The sequence below is a fragment of the Pongo abelii genome, chromosome 1, assembly GCF_028885655.2.
Source record: "Pongo abelii isolate AG06213 chromosome 1, NHGRI_mPonAbe1-v2.0_pri, whole genome shotgun sequence".
In the NCBI taxonomy this organism is placed as follows: Eukaryota; Metazoa; Chordata; class Mammalia; order Primates; family Hominidae; genus Pongo; species Pongo abelii.
In genome coordinates, this window is record NC_071985.2 from 205,631,862 (window position 1) to 205,644,343 (window position 12,482).

General features: G+C 40.3%; 1 protein-coding gene across 4 annotated transcripts in view; it reads left to right on the top strand.

Moving 5' to 3' along the window:
* EYA3 (EYA transcriptional coactivator and phosphatase 3) overlaps nt 1-12,482 on the top strand; it is a 205,789-nt gene that overhangs the window by 148,544 nt on the left and 44,763 nt on the right. For all 4 annotated transcript variants that reach the window (XM_054538878.1, XM_002811181.5, XM_003775759.4 and 1 more), the window contains one exon: nt 10,424-10,509. In XM_054538878.1, the coding sequence (XP_054394853.1) occupies nt 10,424-10,509 (86 nt within the window). The remainder of the gene's footprint in view (nt 1-10,423; nt 10,510-12,482) is intronic.

Below are 12,482 nucleotides of genomic sequence, written 5' to 3' on the forward strand. Positions count from 1 at the left end.
TATAGGAGCTCTGTCTTCTAAAGTAGAAAGGGGGTGATACTTGGATTTGTGCATGCTTTTTGTGTTAGGCAAACCACAGCTTAGGAGTGTGTTTAGCCTTTGAATGTGAGCTGCTTAATAGAATCGAAGCCTTCCCTTTTGCATGTTGGTGTCCAGAAAAACGCCTTGATTTTGTTCTAGTCTATTTTCAGTGGCATTTTGTCCTATAAATGAGCAGAAGACTCCATGGGTTGGAATTTTGCTGACCTGTATGAATTGTCATAGCAGTATGTAAGGTGTGTGCTGCTTTTCTGCTGTCTTTTGTCACACTTATACCCCATTTACTACTTGATGAGAGCATTTCTCTTGCTCAGGAAGTTCATTCTTATTTCTCTTTCAGGATAAAAAGCATAGTATTAAAGCTTAAGCTCTAAACATCTTTACCTTCCAAGTTCTTCTAACAGAGTTAGAATTATGACAGGACTATTAGGAAAGAAGACCAAAAACTCAAAAGGCACTATGGAGTTAATTGCCTATTCTTCCAAATCCTGGGCAGGCAATTTGTCATTGCTTCAGACTGGGACTAGTATCCTTGTACCTGGCTTCTCATCTGCCTCTTTTCTCCTGATATTTCCCAGCTTTTAAATTTTATTTCTTATAAAATGGATAGTAGAGGCTTTAGTATGGGACCTCAAAAACCTATCTGACGTACTCTTAATGTATAAACGTTGGTGATGAAAGAAACGTTTTAATGTAGGTTAATTAGATTTTGATTTTCAGTTTTAACTGTTTTCAGAAATGTTTGAAAACTACTTCTCCTTGGTCCATTGGAAGCAGAACTGGTCTCTATGTTCTGAGACCTTCCTCTGAGCTACCTTTACCTCCTGTTGTTTACCAAGTCTCCTCTTTTCTTCACTTGTTTCCTCTCCTTTTTTTTTTCTCCCCTTGTCCTCTCCCACTTCTTTCTTTCTAAGATGGGAACAAACCAGGAGGGAGAAACTTGAGAGAATGGCTTTGCCTGTCTTCTCCACCACTCCCTTTCATTTTTATAGAGTATTTCTTTATGGTTTTTTGTTTTGTTTTGTGACAGAGTCTCACTCTGTTGCCCAGCTGGAATGCAGTGGCATGATCATGGCTCACTGCAGCCTTCACCTCCCGGGCTAAAGTGATCCTCTCACCTCAGCCTCTCCAGTAGCTGGGACTGCAGGTGCACACCACCACACCCAGCTAATTTATTCTATATTTTTCTAGAGGCGGGATCTCACTATATTGCCCAGGCTGGTCTTGAACTCCTGGGCTCAAGCAATCCTCCCACCCGAGTTTCCCAAAGTGTTGAAATTATAGATGTGAGCCACCACACCTGGCCTAGTATTTCTCTATGTTGATAGGCCTTTTGGGTTCAACCACAGGTAAGTCTAGTTGCCAAGTCTCTTCTGAACAGGTATATCTCTGATAACTTATACCTAGGTTGTGAAAGAAGACCAAGGGTTCTCTTAATGCTCTACCAAAATGTAAAACCACCATTCCTCTGTAGTTATGTCTAGAATTTGAGGAATGTGATAGCTATGCTTATTTCTCCCTCGTAAAACAAGAGGAATCACCTCTTTGGGGTCTGTTAGGACCCATTGCTTTAAAAGAGTCATGAGGCTGGGTGTGGTGGCTCACACCTGTAATCCCAGCACTTTGGGAGGCCAAGGTGGGCGGATCATCTGAGATCGGGAGTTGGAGACCAGCCTGACCAACATGGAGAAACCCCGTCTCTACTAAAAATACAAAATTAGCCGGGTGTGGTGGCGCATGCCTGTAATCCCAGCTACTTGGGAGGCCGAGGTATGAGAATCGCTTGAACCTGCGAGGCAGAGGTTGCAGTGAGCCAAGATCGCGTCATTGTACTCCAGCCTGAGCAACAAGAGTGAGACTCTGTCTCAAAAAAAAAATAGAAATTTAAAAAAATGAAAGAGGCATGAAAATATCCCTTAAACTTCACTAACCACTATTCTTGTTACCTATTAGAACATTTTTTCCTTTGGATTGGCTAACCTGGTTTCCTTCATTTTGCTATTAATGACAATTGCAGGTATTTATGAAGTGCCTACTATGCTCTTGACATTTTTCTAAGCCAGTGGATAGATGTTGCTCATGTAATCCTCACAACAACCCAAACCTCATTTTACAGAGGGAGAGCCTGAGGCACAGAAAAGCTAAGTAGCTTATCCATACTCACAGTATTAGCAAATAATTAAGGCAGGACATTAGCTGGACATTCTGACCCCAGAGCATGTGTACAATATTTATGCTTTTCAGTATTGAGGTCATAGTATCAATATCAACTGTCCCATAATTGAGAACCTATGCTAACAAATATCTAAATTCACTTATCCTCCCTTTTTCTGGTTAATCTATTGGGCCATTTTGTTGTTCATTAGCACAGGGTAGAAATTAAGGCAGAAGTTAACCATTAAGTTATCAATTTTTGCCATTTATTCTGATGAAAAAATTGTTAGAAAAACAATTGGCTAAAATGAAACGTGGGTATTATTGGTATTAAATTACTTAAGTTCACCACTATCAATATTACTCTCCTTGCTCCTACTTTTCCCTTTCCTTTTAGTATGGATAGTGAATGTTAGCTATCCAGGGCTGTTTCTTTCCCCCTGCATAACTACCCAGTTTTTTTAAGTGTTCAAAACACCCCAAGCATTCTGCGATTGACAGCAGCCCATCCTCCCTGGGGGAGTTAGGGAAATTATCTCAAAAACCTAATCTGCTTCTGGCTTGATTAACTCTAATCAGAACCTTTTCTTTAGTTTGTACTTCAGTGGTACCATAATGAGAAGAGACTGCCTTTATTTGCTCATAAAAATGTTTTGAATGAGTAGATCTGACTTCTGTAGTATCATCCTTTTCATAGAGTATCTGGTGACTATGTGGCCCTATCTTTGGTCATTTTCTTCAGCTGAAATGTTTTAATTGGTTAAATAATATTCAAGTGGCAAAATTAATTTCAGAAATTTCAAAATTAATTTTAATTATATATGTATTTTGGGACTGAGTCTTGCTGTGTTGCCCAGGCTGGAGTGCAGTGGCGTGCTCTCGGCTCACTACAACCTTTGCCTCCTGGGTTCAAGGGACTCTTGTTTATAGGCACCCACCGCCACGCCCAGCTAATTTTTGTATTTTTAGTAGAGACAGGGTTTCATCATGTTGGCCAGTCTGGTCTCGAATTCCTGACCTCAAGTGATCCACCTGCTTTGGCCTCCCAAAGTGCTGGGATTACAGGCATGAGCCACTGCGCCCAGCCTAATTCAATCTTTTTCTTTGTACTCTAGTATCATTGGTAACACACAATAATCTATCTTTGACCAGGAGATTTTTTAAAAAAATTTTATTAATAGGTTTTTTTGTTTGTTTGTTGTTTTTTGAGACGGAGTCTTGCTCTGTCACCCAGGCTGGAGTGCAGTGGCGCCATCTCAGCTTAATACAACCTCCACCTCCCGAGTTTAAGCGCATCTTCTGCCTCAGCCTCCTGAGTAGCTGGGATTACAGGCACATGCCACCATGCCTGACTAATTTTTGTATGTTTAGTAGAGACAGGGTTTCACCATGTTGGCCAGGCTGGTCTCAAACTCCTGACCTCAAGTGATCCGCCCGCCTCGGCTTCCCAAACTGCTGAGATTACAGGTGTGAGCCACCGTGCCTGGCCTAGACTTTATTTTTTATTAATAATTTTAGATTTACAGAAAAGTTGAGCAGACAGTACAGAGAGTTCCCATATATCCCTCCTCCTGCACAGTTTCCCATTATTAACATCTTACGTTAGTATATTACACTTGTTACAATTAATGAACCAGTATTAGTATATTATTATTAACTAAGTCTGTTGTTTATTTGGATTTCCTGTGTTTTTAGATGATGTCCTTGTTCTGTTCCGGGATCCCATCCAGGATACCACATTACATTTAGTTATGTCTCCTTAGGCTCTTCTAGACTTTGTAGTTTCTCAGGCTTTTCCTTGCTTTTAATGACCTTGACAGTTTTGAGGAGTACTGGTCCGGGTATATTTTAAGATGCCCCACTCTTAGAATTTGTCTGATGTTTTTCTCATGATTACGCTGGGGTTATGGATTTTAAGGAGGAAGGTCACAAAGGTAAGGTGCTATACTATCATCATTATTTATGACTGTTGATATTGACCTTGATTACCTAATTGAAGTAGTGTTTGTCAGTTTTCTCCATAAAGTGACTCTTTCCTCCCTTTCTGTACTGTATACTTTAGATAGAAGTCACTATGGACAGCCCACAGTTAAGGAATCACACTGCCCCTTCTTTAGGGTAGAATGTCTACATAATGTATTTGGAATTCTTCTGCCCAGATTTGTCTCGTCTCCCCAATTTGTTAATTTATTCAGTCATTTGTTTGTGGACTCATAGATATTTAATTTATACTTTGAGTTATAATCCAATACTACTTTATTTATTTTGTTCCAGTTTGGCCACTGGGAGCTCTTTCAGTTGGCTCCTATGCCTTTTGACATACTCCCATTTTTTTAGTTTTTGTTGTTTTTTTCCCCCCACCCACCGAGCACTTCCTTACTTCCTGGCACTACAAGATGCTCCAGGCTCATCTTGTATATTACCTATTCAAGTCCTATTATCAACCATTTTTTTTAAGGAGTCCTGGTTCCTTTTATTGGAAAGAATGGTATTCAAAACCAAGATCTGGGCTTCCAGCCTGGGCAACATGGCAAAACCCCATCTCTACAAAAAATGTAAAAATTAGCCAAGTGTGGTGGTGCATGCCTGTAGTCCCAGCTACTTGGGGAGGCTGAGGTGGGAGGATCGCCTGAGCCTTAGGAAGTCCAGGCCTCAGTGAGCTGTGATCGCGCCGCTGAACTCCAGCCTGGGTAACAGAGTGAGACCCTGTCTCAGAAAAAAGATCTGAGCTTGAGAGGTGGTAATTGCTACTGAGATGTCAGGTGACATTTATTTTAGGCTTTCTCAGCTGACAGAGCAAACAAATATATGTGGGTATACTAACCTATGTAAATACACATATCTATAAATATTTCTGTATGTCATAATCTGTATCTGTGTTAAGTTAAACATGAATTCTTACTGATTTCTTGAGCTCTGATCCATTATTACATAGATCATTCTAAACCCTGTCCCTTGTTGATCTGAAAATCTCCACTCCAGCAATAAGAATCTTTTAGGCTGGGCACGGTGGCTCACACCTGTAATCCCAGCACTTTGGGAGGCGGAGGCAGGCGGATCACGAGGTCAGGAGATCGAGACCATCCTGGCTAACACGGTGAAACCCTGTCTCTACTAAAAATACAAAAAATTAGCTGGGTGTGGTGGCGGGCGCTTGTAGTCCCAGCTACTTGGGAGGCTGAGGCAGGAGAATGGTGTGAACCCAGGAGGCGGAGCTTGCAGTGAGCCGAGATCACACCACTGCACTTCAGCCTGGGCAACAGAGTGAGACTCCGTCTCAAAAAATAATAATAATCTTTTATTAGGAGATTTTTATTATTTTGATTTACTAAGCTCCTTGTGCGGAGCAGTGCTTGCACATAGTAGGCACTCAATAAATATTTGATAAAGGATTAAGTGAACGAGTGATCCACTTAGGCAATCAGTTTTAACCAAAATATGTACAGCTTCTACTGAATCAGGAATTGTCAGTTATATTAGTCACATAATGAGAGTAAGTTTTAGGAACCCACCTGTCAGCCTTTAGCAGAAAATAATGATTTTAGGCTGGGTGCAGTGGCTCATGCCTGTAATCCCAGCACTTTGAGAGGCTGAGGTGGGCGGATCACTTGAGGTCAGGAGTTTGAGACCAGCCTGACCAACATGGTGAAACCCCGTTTCTACTAAAAATACAAAAATTAATTGGAAGTAGTGTCAGGCACCTGTAATCCCAGCTACTCGGGGAGGCTGAGGCACGAGAATCGCCTGAACCTGGGAGGCAGAGGTTGCAGTGAGCCAAGATCATACCACTGCACTCCAGCCGGGGTAACAGAGTGAGAGTGCATCTAAAAAAAAAAAAAAAGAGAAGAATGATTTTGCCTTTCACACTTAGTGCACACAAGATTGATGTATATGAATCCCACAAATATTTATTGACCATCACCTGCTGTATGTCAGGTGCTTTGCTAGATGCTGGAGATCATAAGACAGCATTGGAGCTTACAGACTAGTGGGGTGGAGGGGAGAAAACAAGCGAATAAATACATAACAGATTTTGAACAGTGCTCTGAAAAAAGAAATTGATCACTGTGATTAAGAAAACAGAAAAGGTCTTTGTTTTAATAGGTCAAAAAGACCCTCTTTGAGGAAGTGAGTCATGCTGAGGAGCCATCATGCTGGGAAGGCAAGCGGGGTGGAGAGAACAGTCTAGGCAGAGAGAACAATATTGCAAAAGTCGTCAAATGATAAAGAGCTTGTCTGGTTTTGAGTAACTTAAAGAAAGACAGTGTGAGCAAAGGAGGTGAAGTGACATGATCTAAAATTAGAGAGGTGGGTAAAAACTAAATCTCGCACAAACTTTTATGTGCCATTAATGCTTGAATTAACCTTTTAACTTTGTAGCACTATCACTTAGTGCAGCTGTGCCACTTGCCATTCTGTAACTGTGGTCTTCTGTTGAAAGCTTTATCTGTATATTGTCTATTTTAAGTGGACATCTAGTGGGGCCTGGTTCTCAAAAGTGTTGTCTTTCAAATTTTTGCAGCTCCATTGTCAAAACAGGAGTGAAGGCTGTCCAAAAACAGTTGACCATGCCATTAGCATTTCGAGAGCTAGCAGCCTTTAGATATATAATAATAGGAGCCACCACTTGAGTTTTATTTGATTCTCTAAATTTGTAGTTTTTGTTGCATAGTTCATTGTTGCTGCTTTTGTTTTTAAACCTGCAATTGAATATTATTTTTATTCACACATACACACACACACACACACACACACACACACACACACACACACACGATGATCTGTATTTTTTTTAAAGTGCCTGGCTTTTTAGTCATAGCTGTATGTGGGGTAGGGCAGGCAGTGGTTGTATACATTTTTAGGCGAGTTGCCTTGGGTTCTATGGTGGTTATAAGAGCCTAAAAAAATTACTTGATTATTGACTAACTTCCCTCACTAGAATTTAAACTCCTTGAGGGCCAGGACTTTGTCTTACTGTTTTATCCTTCAGTGGCTGAAATGGTTTCTAGGCACATAGTTGACCCTGATATACTTAATGGGTTTGCTGAATGAATGAGTGGCACATGTTAGAAATAATTTGGCTTAGTTGGAGAAAAAAGTGTTATTAAGCCCTATGAACTTTCTGGGTCAGCAGACCAAGATCCCCTATAATAGAAGCCAACTATTGCTCAGAGAAATTTGTGATTTTAGTACAGTACTTGTTAAAAACTCAGAGTTATCAACTAGCTAATCAAGCCATTAAACTTTCTAGCAGGGATATAATAAGAGTATATGGCCAGTTTTTTTTAAGGTCTACCATTTTACCTCCAGTACAATTCATTAAGTGGTTTGAAAATTGTTAGATTTCTAAAACCACCTTGTCAATCAGAGTACATTTTCCCCCACAGAGATCAGATATGACTGAGTTGTACCTCCCACCATTATTAAGTTATGGAGAAGTGGCCAGGCATGGTGGGCTTATGCCTGTAATCCCAGCACTTTGGGAGGCTGAGGTGGGTGGATCACCTGAGGTCAGGTGTTCAAGACCACCCTGACCAACATGGTGAAACCCAACTCTACTAGAAAAATACAGAATTAGCCGGGCTTGGTGGTGCATGTCTGTAATCCCAGCTAATTGGGAAACTGAGGCAGGAGGATTCTTGAACCCAGGAGGCAGAGGTTGCAGTGAGCCGAGACTGCACCATTGCACTCTAGCCTGGGCAACAAGAGTGATACTCGTCTGAAAAAAAAGAAAAAAAGGATATGGAGAAGGTAGGACAGAATTAAAGATCAATAGGTGAAAAAGAGGATTGTATGCCAGGACCAGGGCCAGAAGAAAACGGAACTAAAAATGGACTTGCTGGGGAAGATAAACGATTACATCAATTCTTTATTTTATTTCCCACCTTAAATCACCTATGTTCAGTCTGTTTTATTGCAGGCCTGCCTAGGATAATGTACTGATAACAAAATCTGGAAACTATTCAAAATTCTTTTCCTACAAGAATGGTTAAAACCATTTACAGAGTCAGTTACCCTGTATATTGTCATGTTTTGATGCTTCCTCTTAGGAAAAAGGATGGCTTAAGCCACAGTAGAAAAGAAGGTGAATATTGGTTGAAAGAAAATATCATCTGTAAAGCTATAAAACCTATTTCATTTAGTTGTTATGTTTAGGAAAGTAAGCCCTTAAGAGTCCTTTAGTTCCCCTGAAGCAAAACATACTGTAGAAAATAAAGTTACTCTGGATAGTTAGGAAATTTGTTTTTGTTTTTGTTGTTTTAATTTTTTTTAATTTATTTTTTGAGACAGAGTCTCATTCTGTCGCCCAGGTTGGAGTGCAGTGGCGCGATCTCAGCTCACTGCAACCTCCACCTCCCGAGTTCAAGTGATTCTCCTGCCTCAGCCTCCTGCGTAGCTGGGATTACAGGCGCGCACCATCACACCTGGCTAATTTTTGTATTTTTAGTAGACATGGGGTTTCATCGTGTTGGCCAGGCTGGTCTCAAACTCCTGACCTCAGATGATCCACCCACTTCAGCCAGCCTCCCAAAGTGCTGGCGTTACAGGCGTGAGCCACCGCGCACCTGGCCATAGTTAGGAAATTTGAACCCTAGCTTAGCTGCTGACCCTGAGGAAGAAGCACTGGATGAAGAATTGGGAGATCCAAGTTGTCATTTTGGTTATCTTCCATTAGTTTTGCTGCTGTGGACAAGTTACTTTAACTCTTCTTTGTCCTAGGTTCTTCATCATAAAGCTGGGGTTGCAGCAATAGCTGTAACTGAACTTACTCTCTTCTAGATTGTCTTCTAAGCCGAATACCCTTAGGGAAAGGGATGGAAATTATCTAATTTTGATGAGAGCACTTAAGTTTCTATTGCATTTGTTCTCCTGCCCTGTTCTCAGTGAAAGTTTTCTTACTAATTTTCTCTCTGGGGGACTTTGTTGTTAATGGGGCAAGTAGTCAGTTAGTCAGGTCTACCTGATGGTGAACCCATATGGTGTGTGCACCTGCAGTAGGAACCATGTCTAAGTGTGTTTATGATAAGTGAGGACAAGGAGTTTGAGAACAGTACTGATAATATCAGTTACATTGTTCACCTGAGAAAAGTCACTGGTTAGTGCTAGTCATTGAGATTTTGATTAAAACCCTAGTAGAATGAACCTATGATAGAAGAAGTATAAAACTTAACCCAAATTACTTGTCTTTATTTTATTTTTATTGTTTTACATGAATGGAAATCAGCATTTTCTTTCTTTTCTTTTCTTTTCTTTTTTTTTTTGAGACAGAGTCTTGCTCTGTCACCCAGGCTAGAGAGTGCAGTCATGCGATTTTGGCTCATTGCAACCTCCACTTCCTGAGTTCAAGTGATTCTCATATCTCAGCCTCCTGAGTAACTGAGATTACAGGCCCGTGCCCACCATACCCAGTTAATTTTTATATTTTTAGTAGAGATGGGGTTTCACCATGTTGGCAAGGCTGGTCTCAAACTCCTGGCCTCAAATGATCTGCCTGCCTCGGCCTCCGAAAGTGCTGGGATACAGGCATGAGCCACCACACCTGGCCTCAAATTACTTAAGACAGCCCAAGTAGCATATAAGGTACATTTTTACCTGACCAGAGTAATATTTCATATTTTCTGGAAAAACAATGAGTTTTTCCAGGCTCATTGTTAAAGTCTGTAAATGCTACGTCATTGTGTTCATTGATCCACATTAGTAATCTATTATTTGAGTAGAACTCAAGAAGCAATTCTAAATGCTTTGGAATTTGGAGGACCAGCTCTATTTCTCATGTAATTATGTTGTATTAGGAAAGGCGTAACTTGGGGCAAGTGACAGTAAACAATATCACAGTGTAAGATTTACCAGAGTTCTACTGCTTTACAGTAGGTCACATTGCAGGTGAGTCATTTTCAGCCTCTGGAGAAGATGGACTGGAGGAATTGGATTTAGCTGTGATTTCATTGATATTATTAGTATGAGCTGTGAATTGAATATATATCCTTTTAGGCCTTTAGTAAGAAGAATTGAAGACTCAAGTTGAAACAGAAAGATGTTTCAAATGTTTTGTTTTTAACCAAGTGTAAATGTAGCTATCCCACACAAAAAAGCAAAACGAGTGTTTGTTTCCTTTGCCAATGTTGTTTATCTCCTTATAAATGTGTTCACTTAAAACACATCTATTTTCAGTTTCTTCTAACCTTTTACGTAATATCTTTAATATCTTTTAACCCCATCAATCCTCTAGCTTCAAGCACAAATGCCAGCCTGATATCTACTTCTTCTACAATTGCCAATATTCCAGCAGCAGCAGTAGCCAGCATCTCAAACCAGGTATGATGCTACTTTTGTTCATCCTGTTTGATAGAGTTCATCTAGCTTGCTCTTTCTTCTTTCCATGGTCAATTTGCCTATCTAAGAAACAACCAGGAAGAGTATGGGCTGTGGAGACTTTTTTCTGGATACCTTCAGAACTCGGACCCTGGATGGCATCTTAGGCTACTGTCTAGTTTTTGTTGTTCGTCTGCTGAGTCTCTCTAGAATATGATTATGTCTGTTCCTTTACTGTGTTTGTCTTCACTTCCTATTCTGCCCCTACTAGAATGTAAGCTGCATGAAGGTAGGGATTTATTTTTCTATTTTGTTCATTTACATATTCCCAGAGTATAGAAAAATGCCTGCCACTTACATCAAAGGCACTTGATAAATATTTATGGAATGAACAACTCATTCTTTATGAATTTTTTGTGGTCTGTTCTTGATCACTGTTATGTTAACTATGCTTAGGAGATCACTGGTAACACCTTCAGTGTTCTAGAGTTTTTTATTTTTGTTTTGATTTGTTTTCTCTACAGCAATTGTCATCACCACTGTCTCCTTGGATCTTTTCCTGGCTACAGTTAACATTACTATTCTGGTTATTATACTGGTTTTGCTTTTTTTTTTTTTTTTTTTAGATGGAGTCTCACTCACTCTGTCGCCTAGGCTGGAGTACAGTGGTGCAATCTTGGCTCACTGCAACCTCCGCCTCTCAGGTTCAAGTGATTCTCCTGCCTCAGCCTCCTGAGTAGCTGGAACTATAGTCATGTGCCACCATGCCCAGCTAATTTTTGTGTTTTTAGTAGAGATGAGGTTTCACATGTTGGCCAGGCTGGTCTCAAACTCCTGACTTAGAGCGAACTGCACCTGCCTTGGCCTCCCAAAGTGCTGGGATTACAGGCGTGAGCCACCGCGCCCAGCCTTGTTTATTCTTTTAGTCCACAAATATTTATTGAGTTTCCACCTGTGTACCTGGTATTTTTCTAAGGACTGTCTCTTTCCCTCTCAGCTCTTCTTTTTGACCCTGTCTTTGAACGTGGACAGTCAAAGAAAAAAATTAACATGGTTTTTCCACATGTTAATTACTTCATCCACAGGGATGTTTAACCACATAATGTCCATTTACTGTAGCCAAAGATTCTAATCCTCCCTCATGATAATTACAGCTTCCAACTGATTGACATTTTTTTCTTTAATGTCTTGCTGTTTCCCTAAGTTCAACATATCTAAAATCAGACTTTTATTCCAGCCCTTTTTATGTCTCTTTGTCTTCCAGAAGTAAAGCCACTTTTCCCTGACTTCTTAATTCTTGTTAGTGATACTACATTTTTCTTAATAAACATAGGCCTAAAACCAGACCAGATATCTTCCATTATTTTTCTCACAACCTTACCCAATCTGGTCATTTCTCAAAATCTTTGAGAAGAATGTCTTTTCTTTTTTGCTATCATCTCCCATGTTTTGGTATTTTCCCTTTTAATCCTGAATTACCATGGTTAATTGCTCATTTTATTTCCGGTTTTTTCCCCCTCGTGCCTGTTCATTCTCTAAAATGCTATCTCATTAACTTTTTCTAAATCCCACTTTTTATCATGTTATTGACCTGCTCAGAATATTTTCATGTTTTTTGTTTGTTTGTTTGTTTTTTGAGACAGAGTCTCGCTCTGTCACCCAGGCCAGAGTGCAGTGGCGCAATCTCTGCTCACTGTAAGCTCCACCTCCCAGGTTCACGCCATTCTCCTTCTTTTCATGTTTTTATTTGTTGGTTTGAATTTGAGAGTCCCCATTCCCTATTCCCTAGCCCACAGACTATATACTATTACCTAAAGAATCCAAGTCTTATTGCTTTACCAATCATTCAGGCCTACAGAGGTCCTTTGTTTCAACCAGGCTCAGCATCTGTGGTCCCTGAATAAAATCTCCTATTCATGTTCTTACTTTCTCTGCCTATTAATCTCAGAAAGCTTCTTCACCATCACACTTTACAG